The 12,933-nt window shown below is 41.6% G+C and overlaps 2 protein-coding genes across 3 annotated transcripts in view; one reads left to right on the top strand and one right to left on the bottom strand.

Moving 5' to 3' along the window:
* The window catches only part of ccnd3 (cyclin D3), a 3,458-nt gene extending 138 nt beyond the window's left edge, over positions 1 to 3,320 (top strand). The window contains exons 1-5 of the mRNA XM_057325470.1: positions 1 to 93; positions 2,219 to 2,434; positions 2,503 to 2,656; positions 2,899 to 3,041; positions 3,121 to 3,320. The exon at positions 1 to 93 is cut by the window's left edge and continues 138 nt beyond it. Of these exons, the coding sequence (XP_057181453.1) occupies positions 1 to 93; positions 2,219 to 2,434; positions 2,503 to 2,656; positions 2,899 to 3,041; positions 3,121 to 3,234 (720 nt within the window). The 3' untranslated portion in view covers positions 3,235 to 3,320. The remainder of the gene's footprint in view (positions 94 to 2,218; positions 2,435 to 2,502; positions 2,657 to 2,898; positions 3,042 to 3,120) is intronic.
* Positions 3,321 to 4,601: 1,281 nt separating this feature from the next.
* On the bottom strand, positions 4,602 to 12,502 carry nuak2 (NUAK family, SNF1-like kinase, 2). Of its 2 annotated transcripts, XM_057325462.1 has the most exons (7): positions 12,244 to 12,358; positions 11,027 to 11,214; positions 8,926 to 9,046; positions 8,037 to 8,188; positions 7,066 to 7,131; positions 6,670 to 6,922; positions 4,602 to 6,592 (listed from the first exon to the last, which is right to left on the bottom strand). In XM_057325462.1, the coding sequence occupies exons 3-7, from the start codon at positions 8,966 to 8,968 to the stop codon at positions 5,568 to 5,570; spliced, it is 1,539 nt and encodes a 512-aa protein (XP_057181445.1). In that variant the 5' UTR covers positions 8,969 to 9,046; positions 11,027 to 11,214; positions 12,244 to 12,358; the 3' UTR covers positions 4,602 to 5,567. The 2 variants fall into 2 exon arrangements, with proteins under 2 accessions (XP_057181445.1, XP_057181444.1); XM_057325461.1 differs by lacking the exon at positions 11,027 to 11,214 and having other exon boundaries at positions 12,244 to 12,502.
* Positions 12,503 to 12,933: the final 431 nt, after the last annotated feature.

Below are 12,933 nucleotides of genomic sequence, written 5' to 3'. Positions count from 1 at the left end.
AACATCGCATCCAGACCCGAACCCGGGAACGTTACCGAGCACACCGACGTCCAGCCGTACATGCGCCGAATATTAACGGGCTGGATGCTGCAGGTAAAACGAGATCAGATCCGAATCCACATCGTTCAGGTCACACTGGTTTAATCTGAATTCAGATCATATTAATGAATCGTACAGATCCGATCATTTGAATCATGTAGATGGTCAGACTGATTTAACGATTCAAATCAACATCTGAAAATCCAAATCATTCTGATCTGAAATCAAAAAACGACCTGCAGATTCAAAGCATGTCATTCACAGGTGAAACAAATTCTTCATTAGTTTCTTTCATTAATGAGTCGTTTGAAGAGTTTCTTTCATTAATGAGTCGTTTGAAGAGTTTCTTTCATTAATGAGTCGTTTGAAGAGTTTCTTTCATAAATGAGTCGTTTGAAGAGTTTCTTTCATAAATGAGTCGTTTGAAGAGTTTCTTTCATAAATGAGTCGTTTGAAGAGTTTCTTTCATAAATGAGTCGTTTGAAGAGTTTCTTTCATAAATGAGTCGTTTGAAGAGTTTCTTTCATAAATGAGTCGTTTGAAGAGTTTCTTTCATAAATGAGTCGTTTGAAGAGTTTCTTTCATAAATGAGTCGTTTGAAGAGTTTCTTTCATAAATGAGTCGTTTGAAGAGTTTCTTTCATAAATGAGTCGTTTGAAGAGTTTCTTTCATAAATGAGTCGTTTGAAGAGTTTCTTTCATAAATGAGTCGTTTGAAGAGTTTCTTTCATAAATGAGTCGTTTGAAGAGTTTCTTTCATAAATGAGTCGTTTGAAGAGTTTCTTTCATTAATGAGTCGTTTGAAGAGTTTCTTTCATTAATGAGTCGTTTGAAGAGTTTCTTTCATAAATGAGTCGTTTGAAGAGTTTCTTTCATAAATGAGTCGTTTGAAGAGTTTCTTTCATAAATGAGTCGTTTGAAGAGTTTCTTTCATAAATGAGTCGTTTGAAGAGTTTCTTTCATAAATGAGTCGTTTGAAGAGTTTCTTTCATAAATGAGTCGTTTGAAGAGTTTCTTTCATAAATGAGTCGTTTGAAGAGTTTCTTTCATAAATGAGTCGTTTGAAGAGTTTCTTTCATAAATGAGTCGTTTGAAGAGTTTCTTTCATAAATGAGTCGTTTGAAGAGTTTCTTTCATAAATGAGTCGTTTGAAGAGTTTCTTTCATAAATGAGTCGTTTGAAGAGTTTCTTTCATAAATGAGTCGTTTGAAGAGTTTCTTTCATAAATGAGTCGTTTGAAGAGTTTCTTTCATTAATGAGTCGTTTGAAGAGTTTCTTTCATTAATGAGTCGTTTGAAGAGTTTCTTTCATAAATGAGTCGTTTGAAGAGTTTCTTTCATAGATGAGTCGTTTGAAGAGTTTCTTTCATAAATGAGTCGTTTGAAGAGTTTCTTTCATAAATGAGTCGTTTGAAGAGTTTCTTTCATAAATGAGTCGTTTGAAGAGTTTCTTTCATAAATGAGTCGTTTGAAGAGTTTCTTTCATAAATGAGTCGTTTGAAGAGTTTCTTTCATAAATGAGTCGTTTGAAGAGTTTCTTTCATAAATGAGTCGTTTGAAGAGTTTCTTTCATAAATGAGTCGTTTGAAGAGTTTCTTTCATAAATGAGTCGTTTGAAGAGTTTCTTTCATAAATGAGTCGTTTGAAGAGTTTCTTTCATAAATGAGTCGTTTGAAGAGTTTCTTTCATAAATGAGTCGTTTGAAGAGTTTCTTTCATTAATGAGTCGTTTGAAGAGTTTCTTTCATTAATGAGTCGTTTGAAGAGTTTCTTTCATAAATGAGTCGTTTGAAGAGTTTCTTTCATAAATGAGTCGTTTGAAGAGTTTCTTTCATAAATGAGTCGTTTGAAGAGTTTCTTTCATAAATGAGTCGTTTGAAGAGTTTCTTTCATTAATGAGTCGTTTGAAGAGTTTCTTTCATTAATGAGTCGTTTGAAGCGTTTCTTTCATAAATGAGTCGTTTGAAGAGTTTCTTTCATAGATGAGTCGTTTGAAGAGTTTCTTTCATAGATGAGTCGTTTGAAGCGTTTCTTTCATTAATGAGTCGTTTGAAGAGTTTCTTTCATTAATGAGTCGTTTGAAGAGTTTCTTTCATAGATGAGTCGTTTGAAGAGTTTCTTTCATAGATGAGTTGTTTGAAGAGTTCTTTTCATAAATGAATCCTTTGTTATTTTTGAACAGGTGTGTGAGGATCAGAAGTGTGAGGAGGAGGTGTTTCCTCTGGCCGTTCATTATTTGGACCGCTACATGTCCCAGAATCCCGTACAGAAGAGCAGACTGCAGCTGCTGGGAACCGTCTGCATGTTTCTGGCCTCCAAACTCCGGGAATCGGTTCCTCTGAGCGCTTCCAAGCTCTGCGTCTACACGGACTACGGCGTCACCATCCCCGAGATACTAGTAATGATTCATTCACATCAATGATTCAGTGGTTGTAACACGGCGTCTCAGCATGTGTGTATGTGTAGCAGTGGGAGGTTCTGGTGGTGTCTCGACTGAACTGGGATCTGGCCTCAGTGCTGCCCTCTGACTTCCTGGAGCTGTTACTGCAGGGCCTTCCGCTGCTGAACCCGAAGCTCGTACGGCGGCACGTGCACTCTTACATCGCGCTGACTGCCACAGGTACATCACACGCATGCGTGAACTTTGACCTGTGGAGTCACGAATCATTCACGTGGACTGACAGTGGGACTTAAGCGTGTCGTTCACACAATCCCCAAGCTCTCGGTTTTGTACAGTTTGGACAGTTATGCACATGTCGCCACTGACCAATCAGAATCAAGTATTTTGTGGTGTAATATTAGCAAATAACACAGTGTAATATACTGTAGGGCTGCAGCATGTGTGACGTGTTTGTGTTTCAGAGCTGAAGTTCTCAATCTTCACTCCGTCTGCGGTGGCCTGCTCATGTGTGACGGCCGCTGTTATCAGACTCAACGTCCTGACCAAGACGCTCACCGCTGATGCTCTCCTGCAGGTCCTGAGGAACCTCTTAGACGTGGATGAGGTGAGGACGGTTTATTTTCAGTCGGCTCACGATTGGAGTGACGTTTCTCTGAACGAGTTTGTCTGTGTGTGTGATTCAGACGTCTCTCTGCAAGTGTTACTCGGCGCTGGAGGAGACCATCGAGCTGACGCTGGGCCGGACGTCACCTGACCTCAGCTGCACACCTGACAACGTTCAAGACGTCAAATGGTGACAGGTGGACATCCATGAAATCATTCCAGCACTTTCCTGCTCATTGGTTTGTTTGTCGAGTTGTTAATGTTCACATGTAACGTCAGTTCCTTCTCATGTTTTTAATATCGCAGATGTCTCGCGCTACATCAAATGTTTGCGTTGCTGTCAGACCTTTGTCCTGTTAAACACTCGTCTGTTTAAACTCAAACGCTGCTGTAAATGATAGTGTTTACACCACTGATCGTTTGTGACACAATCTGATCTTTCAATACATTCTTAATGCACGTGTTTCTGCTAGAGAGCTTTAATTTAAAGTATGTGAAAATAAAATGTACAGAACGTGATGAAGGTTGTTTGTGCTGTTTATTGGAAAAAATAACATGAAAGGGTGCACATCCAAAACCCAACTGAGTGCAGGATGCAGGACGCGAAAGCTTCTCTAAATAGAAAAAATATAGATTTTTTTTCATCTGTAGTCACAACTGGAATAGATTAACATTTAAAAATATATATATATGTATATATATATAGCCTGTAAAAAATAGAAAAAAGAATACAATATAAAAATAGAAATGACATTTTTACATAAAACACTTAGATTCATTAGGACTATAATATGTAAGTGAAAATCATATTTTTTGTATATTGATGTTTGTGAATTTGCTTGTCGTGTAAATAAGGTGTCAAACTCTACAGTCTTGTCTATTTAAAATATTATTTATTTTTCTTTTGAGGTCAAATATGACTCGTATTTCATGACACTTACCTGTAAATATTAATGTGCATCTCAATTCACACATTTTTGACCCTCTTGTGCAGCACAGGGTGTTGTGGGTAATATTACACGTCTGGCACATTTGACTGTATTTAAGATGCTGTAACTTTTGATGGGCTTAAATTTAACTACAAGACTTTTGAAATCTGAACAGATTTAAATGCACTAGACATCACACACTTGCAGACTTTTTGAAAGTTTGCAGAATAAAACGGGCAAGCACGGCACACCACATTAAATTCAACTACTTATCCTCGTAGTTGTGGATATAACTCGATATATAGAGCTTAAATCCTTTGTCCCGCTTGCTTGGTGGAGCAGGAGACCAGGCGTCAGCGATGCGGTGTACATCGTTAATGCTTATTTTGGGCAGATCTTTAAGACATCTTGTGAACGCTGACATTTTGCGTGGTGTGTGAGCAAACCGGAAACTGACATCCCGACTTCTGGCGACAGCGGAAGTTCGTCGCTACGCTTGTGCACATAGTCTATTCCGGCCTTTAGTGTACATATCAGAATGCCGTTTAATATTTATTTAGTAGTATTATTTGAAAGATTGTTTTGCTACAACAAACCAAAAACAGTGATGATGTTTGTGGCTTCTCCATAAACACAGAAATAAACATCCAGGCAGGTTTTTCTCTCTTCTGCTGTTTTATTGGTCCACAGTTTCATGCAGAAACTCAATGTCACCAAACGAATAAAACACACCTCACCGCCTCGATTAAAAAAACCCACCAAATGTACACGTTACTGTTACAAACACTGAAAACCTTCAAACACCCCCGTGACACTGAAATAAAGCAACCACCAAAACATCAACAGTAATACATACTTCTCAATACAATATTTCTCTATGATTTCATGACGGACTGTTTTAAGAAAGAGAACTTTACCATCGTTTAAAGAGGTCAGTGTGTAATCTGCCGTCGGAAATAACACTTTTATCAAGAAACAGACCAAAGTCCAGACTTCATAAAGCCATGAGGAGATAACAGTCGATTGTGTTCGCTGCGCCGGTAAATGTTGTAAAGTCAAATTGGCGAGAATAATAAACCTCCGTTATCAGTGTTTGTTTGCAGTGGTCTTGTGTGTGTTGTGTCCTCGTGTCACCCGCTTCTCCATGTTAGCTGATATACTTATTGTGTACGCTTGTGTAATCTACCCACATTTTGTCGTTATCTTTAACAGATGAGCTTAATTTACAATCAGTGCCTAACTTCATCTTTGGTACCTTTTCTATAATCCAAAACCTTAAACAATAGTTTTCAAATGATTAATCAGTTCATCAGCGCCTACAAAATAAAACAAATCTTTCCCTCTGAACAAGTGTATAATAATAATATGCACAGTCACACAAACTGCTTTCCCATCAGAATGAAGTACACCTCCTTCAGTCTCACAGCACTTCCTGTTTTCTGTTTCCTGTCTGCTCGGAATCAGTTCCTTTACCAGCCCCTGGCTTCGCTCCAGAACGTTTCCCAGAAGAAACGCATCCATGGCTCACGAGAGCCGTCTGCACTTTCCGAGCAGAACTCAAAGGTTGTGTCGTCATCGCAGAGATTCAACATTTCGCGCTACGCTACGCTAAACACTTGTTTGTAAGTCTGAGTTACATTCTCGCATTCCGAGATTGAAAACACACTTTCAGACACTCCTGCACGGTAACAGGCTGCGTCCATTTCCCAGTGTCCCTGCCGCTGAGCGGGCCTGTCCTCCCTCAGGTCCAGTAGGTTGTCCACGGACACGCATCCTCGCATGTGTCTGCCCCCTGGTGGCCGCTCGATCGGTGCGAGCGGAACCTTGCGGTCAGGCAGGTCGAGTCTGTCGAAGGACTCAGAGGAGAGGATGCTCTCCTCGCTGATGGCTCCGCTGGGTAGTGATCTGTTTCCTCCTGTGGGTAACGTGGGCGCGAGCTGGTCCAGCGAGCCGAATTCTTGCAGGCCGCTGGAAAACTTGCCGCGGCGTTTGAGGATACCCTTGCGGTGTCCCGCGGATGACGGGCACGGGATGGCGTCACGGCTCTCTGGGGATGAGGAATAAAAGTCCGACTTGTTTTCAGAAGGCTTCTTTAAGATGCCTTTAGGGGGCGGAGGCAGCACGGGTGTCTCTGCAGCACCGGAGGCGAACGGACACGTGTTCGGGCTTTTCTCTTCCAAGGGCGGCGCCTGGGCGTCAGCGGGTGGCTTCTGTTTCAGACTGCCCCGCTTTTTCAGAATGCCTTTGTAGGGCCGAGGGGTGGAGCCTTCCTGCATCGTCTGAGAGACATTGTTTTCTTTGCGGGACCTGCGTATGGAGCGCTGGCGCTGGACCGGATCCCCTCCGGCGGCTCCACCTGACCGCAGCAGACAGCGCACCTTCGACCCGCTCTGGAGTAACGGACGAGAGGTGCGACGCAACCAGACGGCGATGCGGGTGGAGCCGCCCGTCTGACACGCGGCGGTCACGTGTGCCAGTCCTTGATGGACGGCTGCGCTCTCGTTCTCAGCCAGCAGGGGGTGCTGATAACCCCAGTTGAGCCACCAGTGTCCAGCGATCTCGTCTAAAGACGCTCTACGCTCCGGGTTCACCATCAACATCCAGCGGATCAAACCACACGCATCTGTGGGAGGAAAGTGAGGATTAGTGACGAGGAATCAAGGAGGCTTTAGGTTCAAAGATCAGAGGAGGAGACCTCACCGGAAGGTTTGCTTGGTTTGCGGTAGTCTCCAGTGCTAATCTGTTGGACCAGGTTCTTGTAGTCATGTCCGTCAAACGGCATGGCTCCGTGCACCAGCGTGTAGAGCAGAACACCCAGAGACCAGCAGTCCACCTCTGGACCTCTGTACGGCCGCCCGTTGACGATCTCTGGAGAGGCGTAGAGAGGACTCCCACAGTACGTCTGCAGGAACTTATCACCCTGATACAGGTTAGACAGCCCAAAATCAGCAATCTGAAACAAAGAAATGTTTCTGTCAGTACATCTCACGTTGTTGCTGAATTAACTAAGACTTTCGTAAATGAATATTAAAACCTTAAAAAAATACAACAATCGTTTAAAAATGATAGTAACTTATAACCATGCGCAGGACTCACTTTGATATTTCCGTTGCCGTCCAACAAGATGTTCTCCAGTTTCAGGTCACGATGAACAATCCCGTTCTGTTAAAGAGAACAGAGCTACATGTTAGATTCCAGCAAGCGCTTCTGATGCCGAGTACCAAAATTCCTAAAAACACTTTCATTATTCAGACTCAATGACTAAACGCATCCAAAAATCCCCAAACATTTCTCTTGATTGTCCTACATCACTATCACAGTGGGGGGAAATCACAATAAAAACAGCGCTGAATTTTTCTTGAACCTTCTTTTATTAAAGTTCAGTGTCACGACCTGTCGGCGACGGTCGGCCTCTTTTATCTTTTTATGATCTCTAAATAAGGACACGGACGCTGCGGGAGCGCTCGGGTCACGGCAGAACGGAATGGGCGGGCGGTGTGTGGAATGCCAGCTATGTGTGATGGTGTTGTTCCGTAGGAGGCCAAAATACGTCTGACGTCTCGCTTCACCTCATTTAGCAGCGTGACAAAAACACCCATAAACACAGAGTTGAGATGTTTTTCACTCGCAATGACCTCACAAAATAACAACATCATGATGCCTTAGGTTTCAATGAAAATAAACCAAGAGCATGTTTTTGGGTGTGTATGTGTTTCACATTCGTAGTTCTACTACGTGACGTGAGATGCTGATTGAAATATCGTGTCCGTCAGTGCGAGCGTGCATTATAAGTGTGTGTGTGTCTGTCAACCGTCTCTCTCTCTCTTTGACGGTGTTCAGTCATGTGAAGTGTAACGCGTGTTACGCAATCCTGCATTCTGTGCTTTTAGTCTCGACCGGTTTCTCCGAGACCTCTTCGTGCACAAGGGAATTCTGGGTAGCTTTAGACACTATAGGAAATCTTCACATGAATTGTAGTTGACAGAGTGACGCTCACGTAGGCCGTAGAAGCGGGTGTTTCATGTTTAATGTTGGAGACACGCAGACATGTTGGTGTGTTCTCTCACCTTGTGACAGTGATGGACGGCAGACACGATCTGTCTGAACAAATGTCTGGCTTCATTCTCAGACATGTGCGGTTTGTCACTGATGTAGTCGTACAGATCCCCACCGCTGGCGTACTCCATCACAATCACCATCTTATCTTTATTCTCAAACACTGAAATACACACAAAAACACACAGAGAATTCAATCAAAACTCAAGGTTATTTTAATTTACTCAAATCAAAACGTCGCTGTTTTCTATTTGCCCATAAAATATTGGCCTCAAATTATTGGAAAAACTAAACGAAAAATTGAAATGAACTGAAATAAGTGTAAGGCACTAAAAACAATAATAAACCAAAACTAAAATAAAGCCAAGATAAAAACACATCGCAACATAAAAAAACAAATAAATAACAAATTGACAAAAGCAAAGCAAAATCGCTCAAAATGTAACTAAAATGGACATTTTATGTTTTTTTTATTTAAAATATTAATCAAACTAAGATCTAAACTATAATAATTATAAAAAATCATATTTTATAAAACTATAATAACATAAAAAATACTTGATTTATTTTTTCAGTTTTTTTGTTTGTTGTGAAAATAAGAAATAGTTTTAGTGATATTCCTGTAGTGAAAGTGTCCTGTCCAGTCAATAAAACATGAGTTTCTGAAGAGCAAATACATGGTGACATGCAGGAGTTTGTGTTGAAGGATGTTAGTAATGCTGACGGTGGTGTGAGGAGAACAACAGGTGCAGGGAAGCACAAGAAATGTGTTTTTTGGGGGCAGTCTTATATAATCCACACAAAGAGACGTAGCGTGACAGAGAAGAAGCCGTTTGTTTAGCGTGAATAATGGCAGTTATCTGGTTACGTGATGTCACGACACTTTCTCTGGGTTCAGACCTTCATATATGGTGATGATGTGAGGGTGACCGATAGACGTCATGATCTCGATCTCACGACGAATGTGAATTAAATCCTGCTCGTCTTTGATCTTCTCTTTTCTGATGGATTTTATGGCCACCTGACAAACAAAGAAACACACAAACAATGAGTCCACATCAACAGAAAGCAAACAGTGGCTTCATGTAAAGTACATTTGTAAAGCAGGAGTCACGACTGTAAAGAACATTTACTGTAAATAATAACTTCACTTTCATTACGCAAAATATAACGTCTTGTTGTTTTCTTTAGATTTCAGAATGAATATTTTTAAACCACATTCCTGTGTTATATTGTGTATATATTGTACATAAACCTGTCAGTCCATGTAGTTATTGATACTGCAGTAAAACTCATTTGTTGTGTTTATACACAAACAACCAAACAAAAAAGCATTTTTGTGTCATCTAACGTTACTGAAGTAAAGGTTTGTGATGGAAATGATGTCACAGGGTTGAAACACAATCGCTCGTGATGCTCTCGCTGTGATTGTGTTGAACTTGTTTACCGTCCGTCAGAACTGAGATGATGTCAATGGAAATCGGCCTCGTGTGAGACGCTTTGCATATGGAAGGATGAATTTGCGTATCGCCTTTGTGTCTTTTGCTTCCATTGTCTCACGTGTGAGGCCTTTTGTGCGCCTGTATGCCAATATCAATTGTGTGTGTGTGTCGTCAGGCATAGATGTTTGAGATTCCTCAGTGTATTTGTGTGTTTGTGGCAGACGGGTGTATTGAGGGTCATTCAACAGATGGACAAACAGAGCAGGACTCGTTCAGACCTGAAGAGGAATTTCACACCGCTGCTCTCCACACGGAATTTATCACCCCAACACACACACTCGCACACACACACACACACGCACACACGCACACACACACACACACGCACGCACACACACACACACATGTTGGGTTTCCATGTTTTATGGGGACATTCCATAGACGCAATGGTTTTTATACTGTACAAACTGTATATTCCCTAACAATCACACACAACTGTCTGCTCTTTTACATTTTCACAAAAGTTCATTCTGTATGATTTATAAGCTTGTTTCCTAATGAGGACCAAAAAATGTCCCCACAAGGACAAGGATTTTGGATATTGCCATCTTTGTGGGGACATTTTGTCCCCATGCCGTAGGGTTTACACACACACACACACACACAAACACACACACACACACGAATGTTCATCTGACAGGAAATATCTGAAATGCAACTTTCTCAAATTGTCCAAAGATGTAAAAAGAGTGGGATTCGACACAAGTCTAGTGTGTTATCAGCAGAATCCAGCGTCTTTCCTCCCAGATGTTTTAGACGCTCTTATCTCTGAGCTCAGACGCGTCTCCACTCGTTCACTCTTTCTCTTCACAACAAGCGTTCTGCTAAAGCCAGCAAGCAAACGTATAGGAGGAAATGTGCGGTTTACAGGAAATGTGTGCAGTATCAGCGGGGAAACCCCGGCGTGAGATCTCTCTCCAGGAGAAACACAATGAAGGTGGTTTCTCTTTCCATGAATGACAACAACAAACCATTAAACAGCAACCGACTCAAATGATCTTCAAGAGGAAAATATAATACTTGATATAATGTGTCATCATTTAAACACTTGATTCACAGAATGAACAACATGAATGAAGTTTACGTTTCTCAACCTGATGGCAAATCATGTTTTTCTTCGAGGTTTGGCAGTCTAATATAGAGGGATTGGGAATTGTGTGTTTGGCCGTGATGACCTCAGGCTGGAATTCTGGAACGTCAGCAGCGCCTCACCTCTGAACTCAAGTCCAAACCCAGCGGCGTTTTATACCCACTATAAACATTCGCCGTTCACAATCACCAGTGTTAAATCATGCCAAATGAACACTCGCAGTGTATAGATAATAATGAACACCCTCAAAGTGTGGCCTGTACATACACCGCCAGAGTTCATTTGACCTGTTTTAACACTGGTGATTTTGCCGTGTACTTTTTACTTTTATGCATCCGAGTGTAAAAACCGACCTACGACCCCTGAAAGCACCGCAGAAGTACACACGAGGTGGAATGTGGTCTGATACCTGTCTGATCCGCTCAGGTGTGAGATCAGTCAAACCTGTCGAGCAAACGATCGCATGTTGATTTTCTCTTTCCTGACAAACTCATTGTGTTACAGACACACAAGGGAGCGGTTGTTCTTCATCCGACTCATGCGGCTTGTGTAACGCAGCCCCTGCGCTCGTCCCTGACGGCTAGAGATCTGCACACACTATAGGAATAAACATGACACGATATACATCCACCAAATCTCATTACTGTGACGTAAAACAAGAAAATCTGAATGAGATATGTCCAGTCACTTTTTGCATAAGAGCAATGAGAATTTTGCCAGTAAAATAAAGTCACAATGAACAAAGAAAGACACAATTTCAGACGTGAGAATGTTGTGCGAGACGTGTGCGTGCGTGCCAGTCTTTTTAAGAGCACATTTCAGAGGCTGAATCCAGCCGCGGGCTATTCAAGGTTCTTTCCAAAAGCAGGGCGGAGGCGCACAACCTGTTCTGTGTTTGCCTTCCATTTAAAGGAAAGTGCCTCTCTACACACAACTCAATGACTCACAACTCATGTTTGAACTGTCACACAAAAGGTCACACAAACATCCCACACACTCGTGTTGTCGTGCGCCAGTTATGTTTTGCGCACCCAAACTTATTCTGGTCACATTGATGTACACAAAACAATATCTCACCTGTTTATAGATCTTTTTTAAAACAAATACACAACAACAACAACACTGGAAACCTCTTTCAACTTAAAAGCGGCCTGAAATTGTAAATAAAGTTGTCCTTGCGGGTCACTTGAATTGATATGATATTAAATTGGTTTAAAAATGCATTTTGCAGAACTAAAATGAATTTGTTAAATCATTTAGATGATTTAAAGAATACAAAAATGGTCACTAAATAATGAATTAATTGTAAAATATGATAAATGTTAATTAGTTGTACTTGTGGTCTTAACAATCAACGATACAATAAACAAACACACAACATCCACCTCAGCATAATACATTTCCATGTAAAAACATAACAATTCACATCATTTATCACTTACGACATTTATAATAATAATAATAATAAACAAAGTATTTTTAACTGCTAAACATGATGGGAAACGTTCATGAATCAACAGCCTTTACGGCAGACGTTTATTACAGATGAAAAGAAACATTCCTTCTTCAACACAACCGTGATCATGCGTAACTGATCAGACGAATAAATGATGGAGTGACGCTCACCGTTCTGCCGGACCGGTCCACGGCTCTCTTCACCCGTCCGTACGTGCCTTTCCCGAGAGTCTCGAGGAACTCATATCTGTGTTTCACGTTGTGTTTGTGATGGTGTCTCTTCACCGCCTGACGCTTGACGGGCGCAACACCCGCAGAACTCCCCGTGAGAGCCTCCATGAGCTGATGATGATGTGGGTGAAGAATGAATGTTTACATGTCCTCCTCCTCCACGCGCACAACTCACTGAGCGCGCCCGCCGCCGATCACCTCGACTGTGAGTGGGGCGAACGTGACGTCAGCGTGTGGGCGGTAAACCCCGCCCCAATGAGTTGGATGAAATAAGGCTAGATGAAACATTGTACACAACCATTCGTTTTAGTTTATTAAAGTGAAAAAGGGTGGTAATAAATTCAAGATTATTATAATATACATACCTTTTTCATTTTGATAAAATAGCATGTTCTTCACGGCTAAATGGATCATTCGTGTATTTCGCTCCCAAACCTCTTCAAGAGTTTTGGGGCTAATGGACTTTGATCGGTTTCTTTTGATGTGTTGATGTCTTTAACAGCCTGCGATCTTTGGTGATAATAAACATTCACACGTCAACAGCTGTTCATGCTCTTCACGCAGTGACCGCCGGATGGCGCGACTAGATCAGAGAAACGACTCGATACTTTTCGTTTCACTTCATGAAAA

Source organism: Triplophysa rosa, linkage group LG25, assembly GCF_024868665.1.
Source record: "Triplophysa rosa linkage group LG25, Trosa_1v2, whole genome shotgun sequence".
NCBI classification, from domain to species: domain Eukaryota; kingdom Metazoa; phylum Chordata; class Actinopteri; order Cypriniformes; family Nemacheilidae; genus Triplophysa; species Triplophysa rosa.
This window is presented reverse-complemented; position numbering and strand designations above follow the sequence as displayed.

Bases quoted from the DNA above. Each gene is read 5' to 3' on its own strand.
- nuak2 (XM_057325461.1), bottom strand. From the start codon at position 12,411: ATGGAGGCTCTCACGGGGAGTTCTGCGGGTGTTGCGCCCGTCAAGCGT. The intron at 9,047-12,243 runs GTGAGCGTCACT...TTTGTTTGTCAG, and splicing joins TGGACCGGTCCGGCAGAACG to GTGGCCATAAAATCCATCAG. The intron at 6,593-6,669 runs GTGAGGTCTCCT...TTCCTCCCACAG, and splicing joins CAAACCAAGCAAACCTTCCG to ATGCGTGTGGTTTGATCCGC.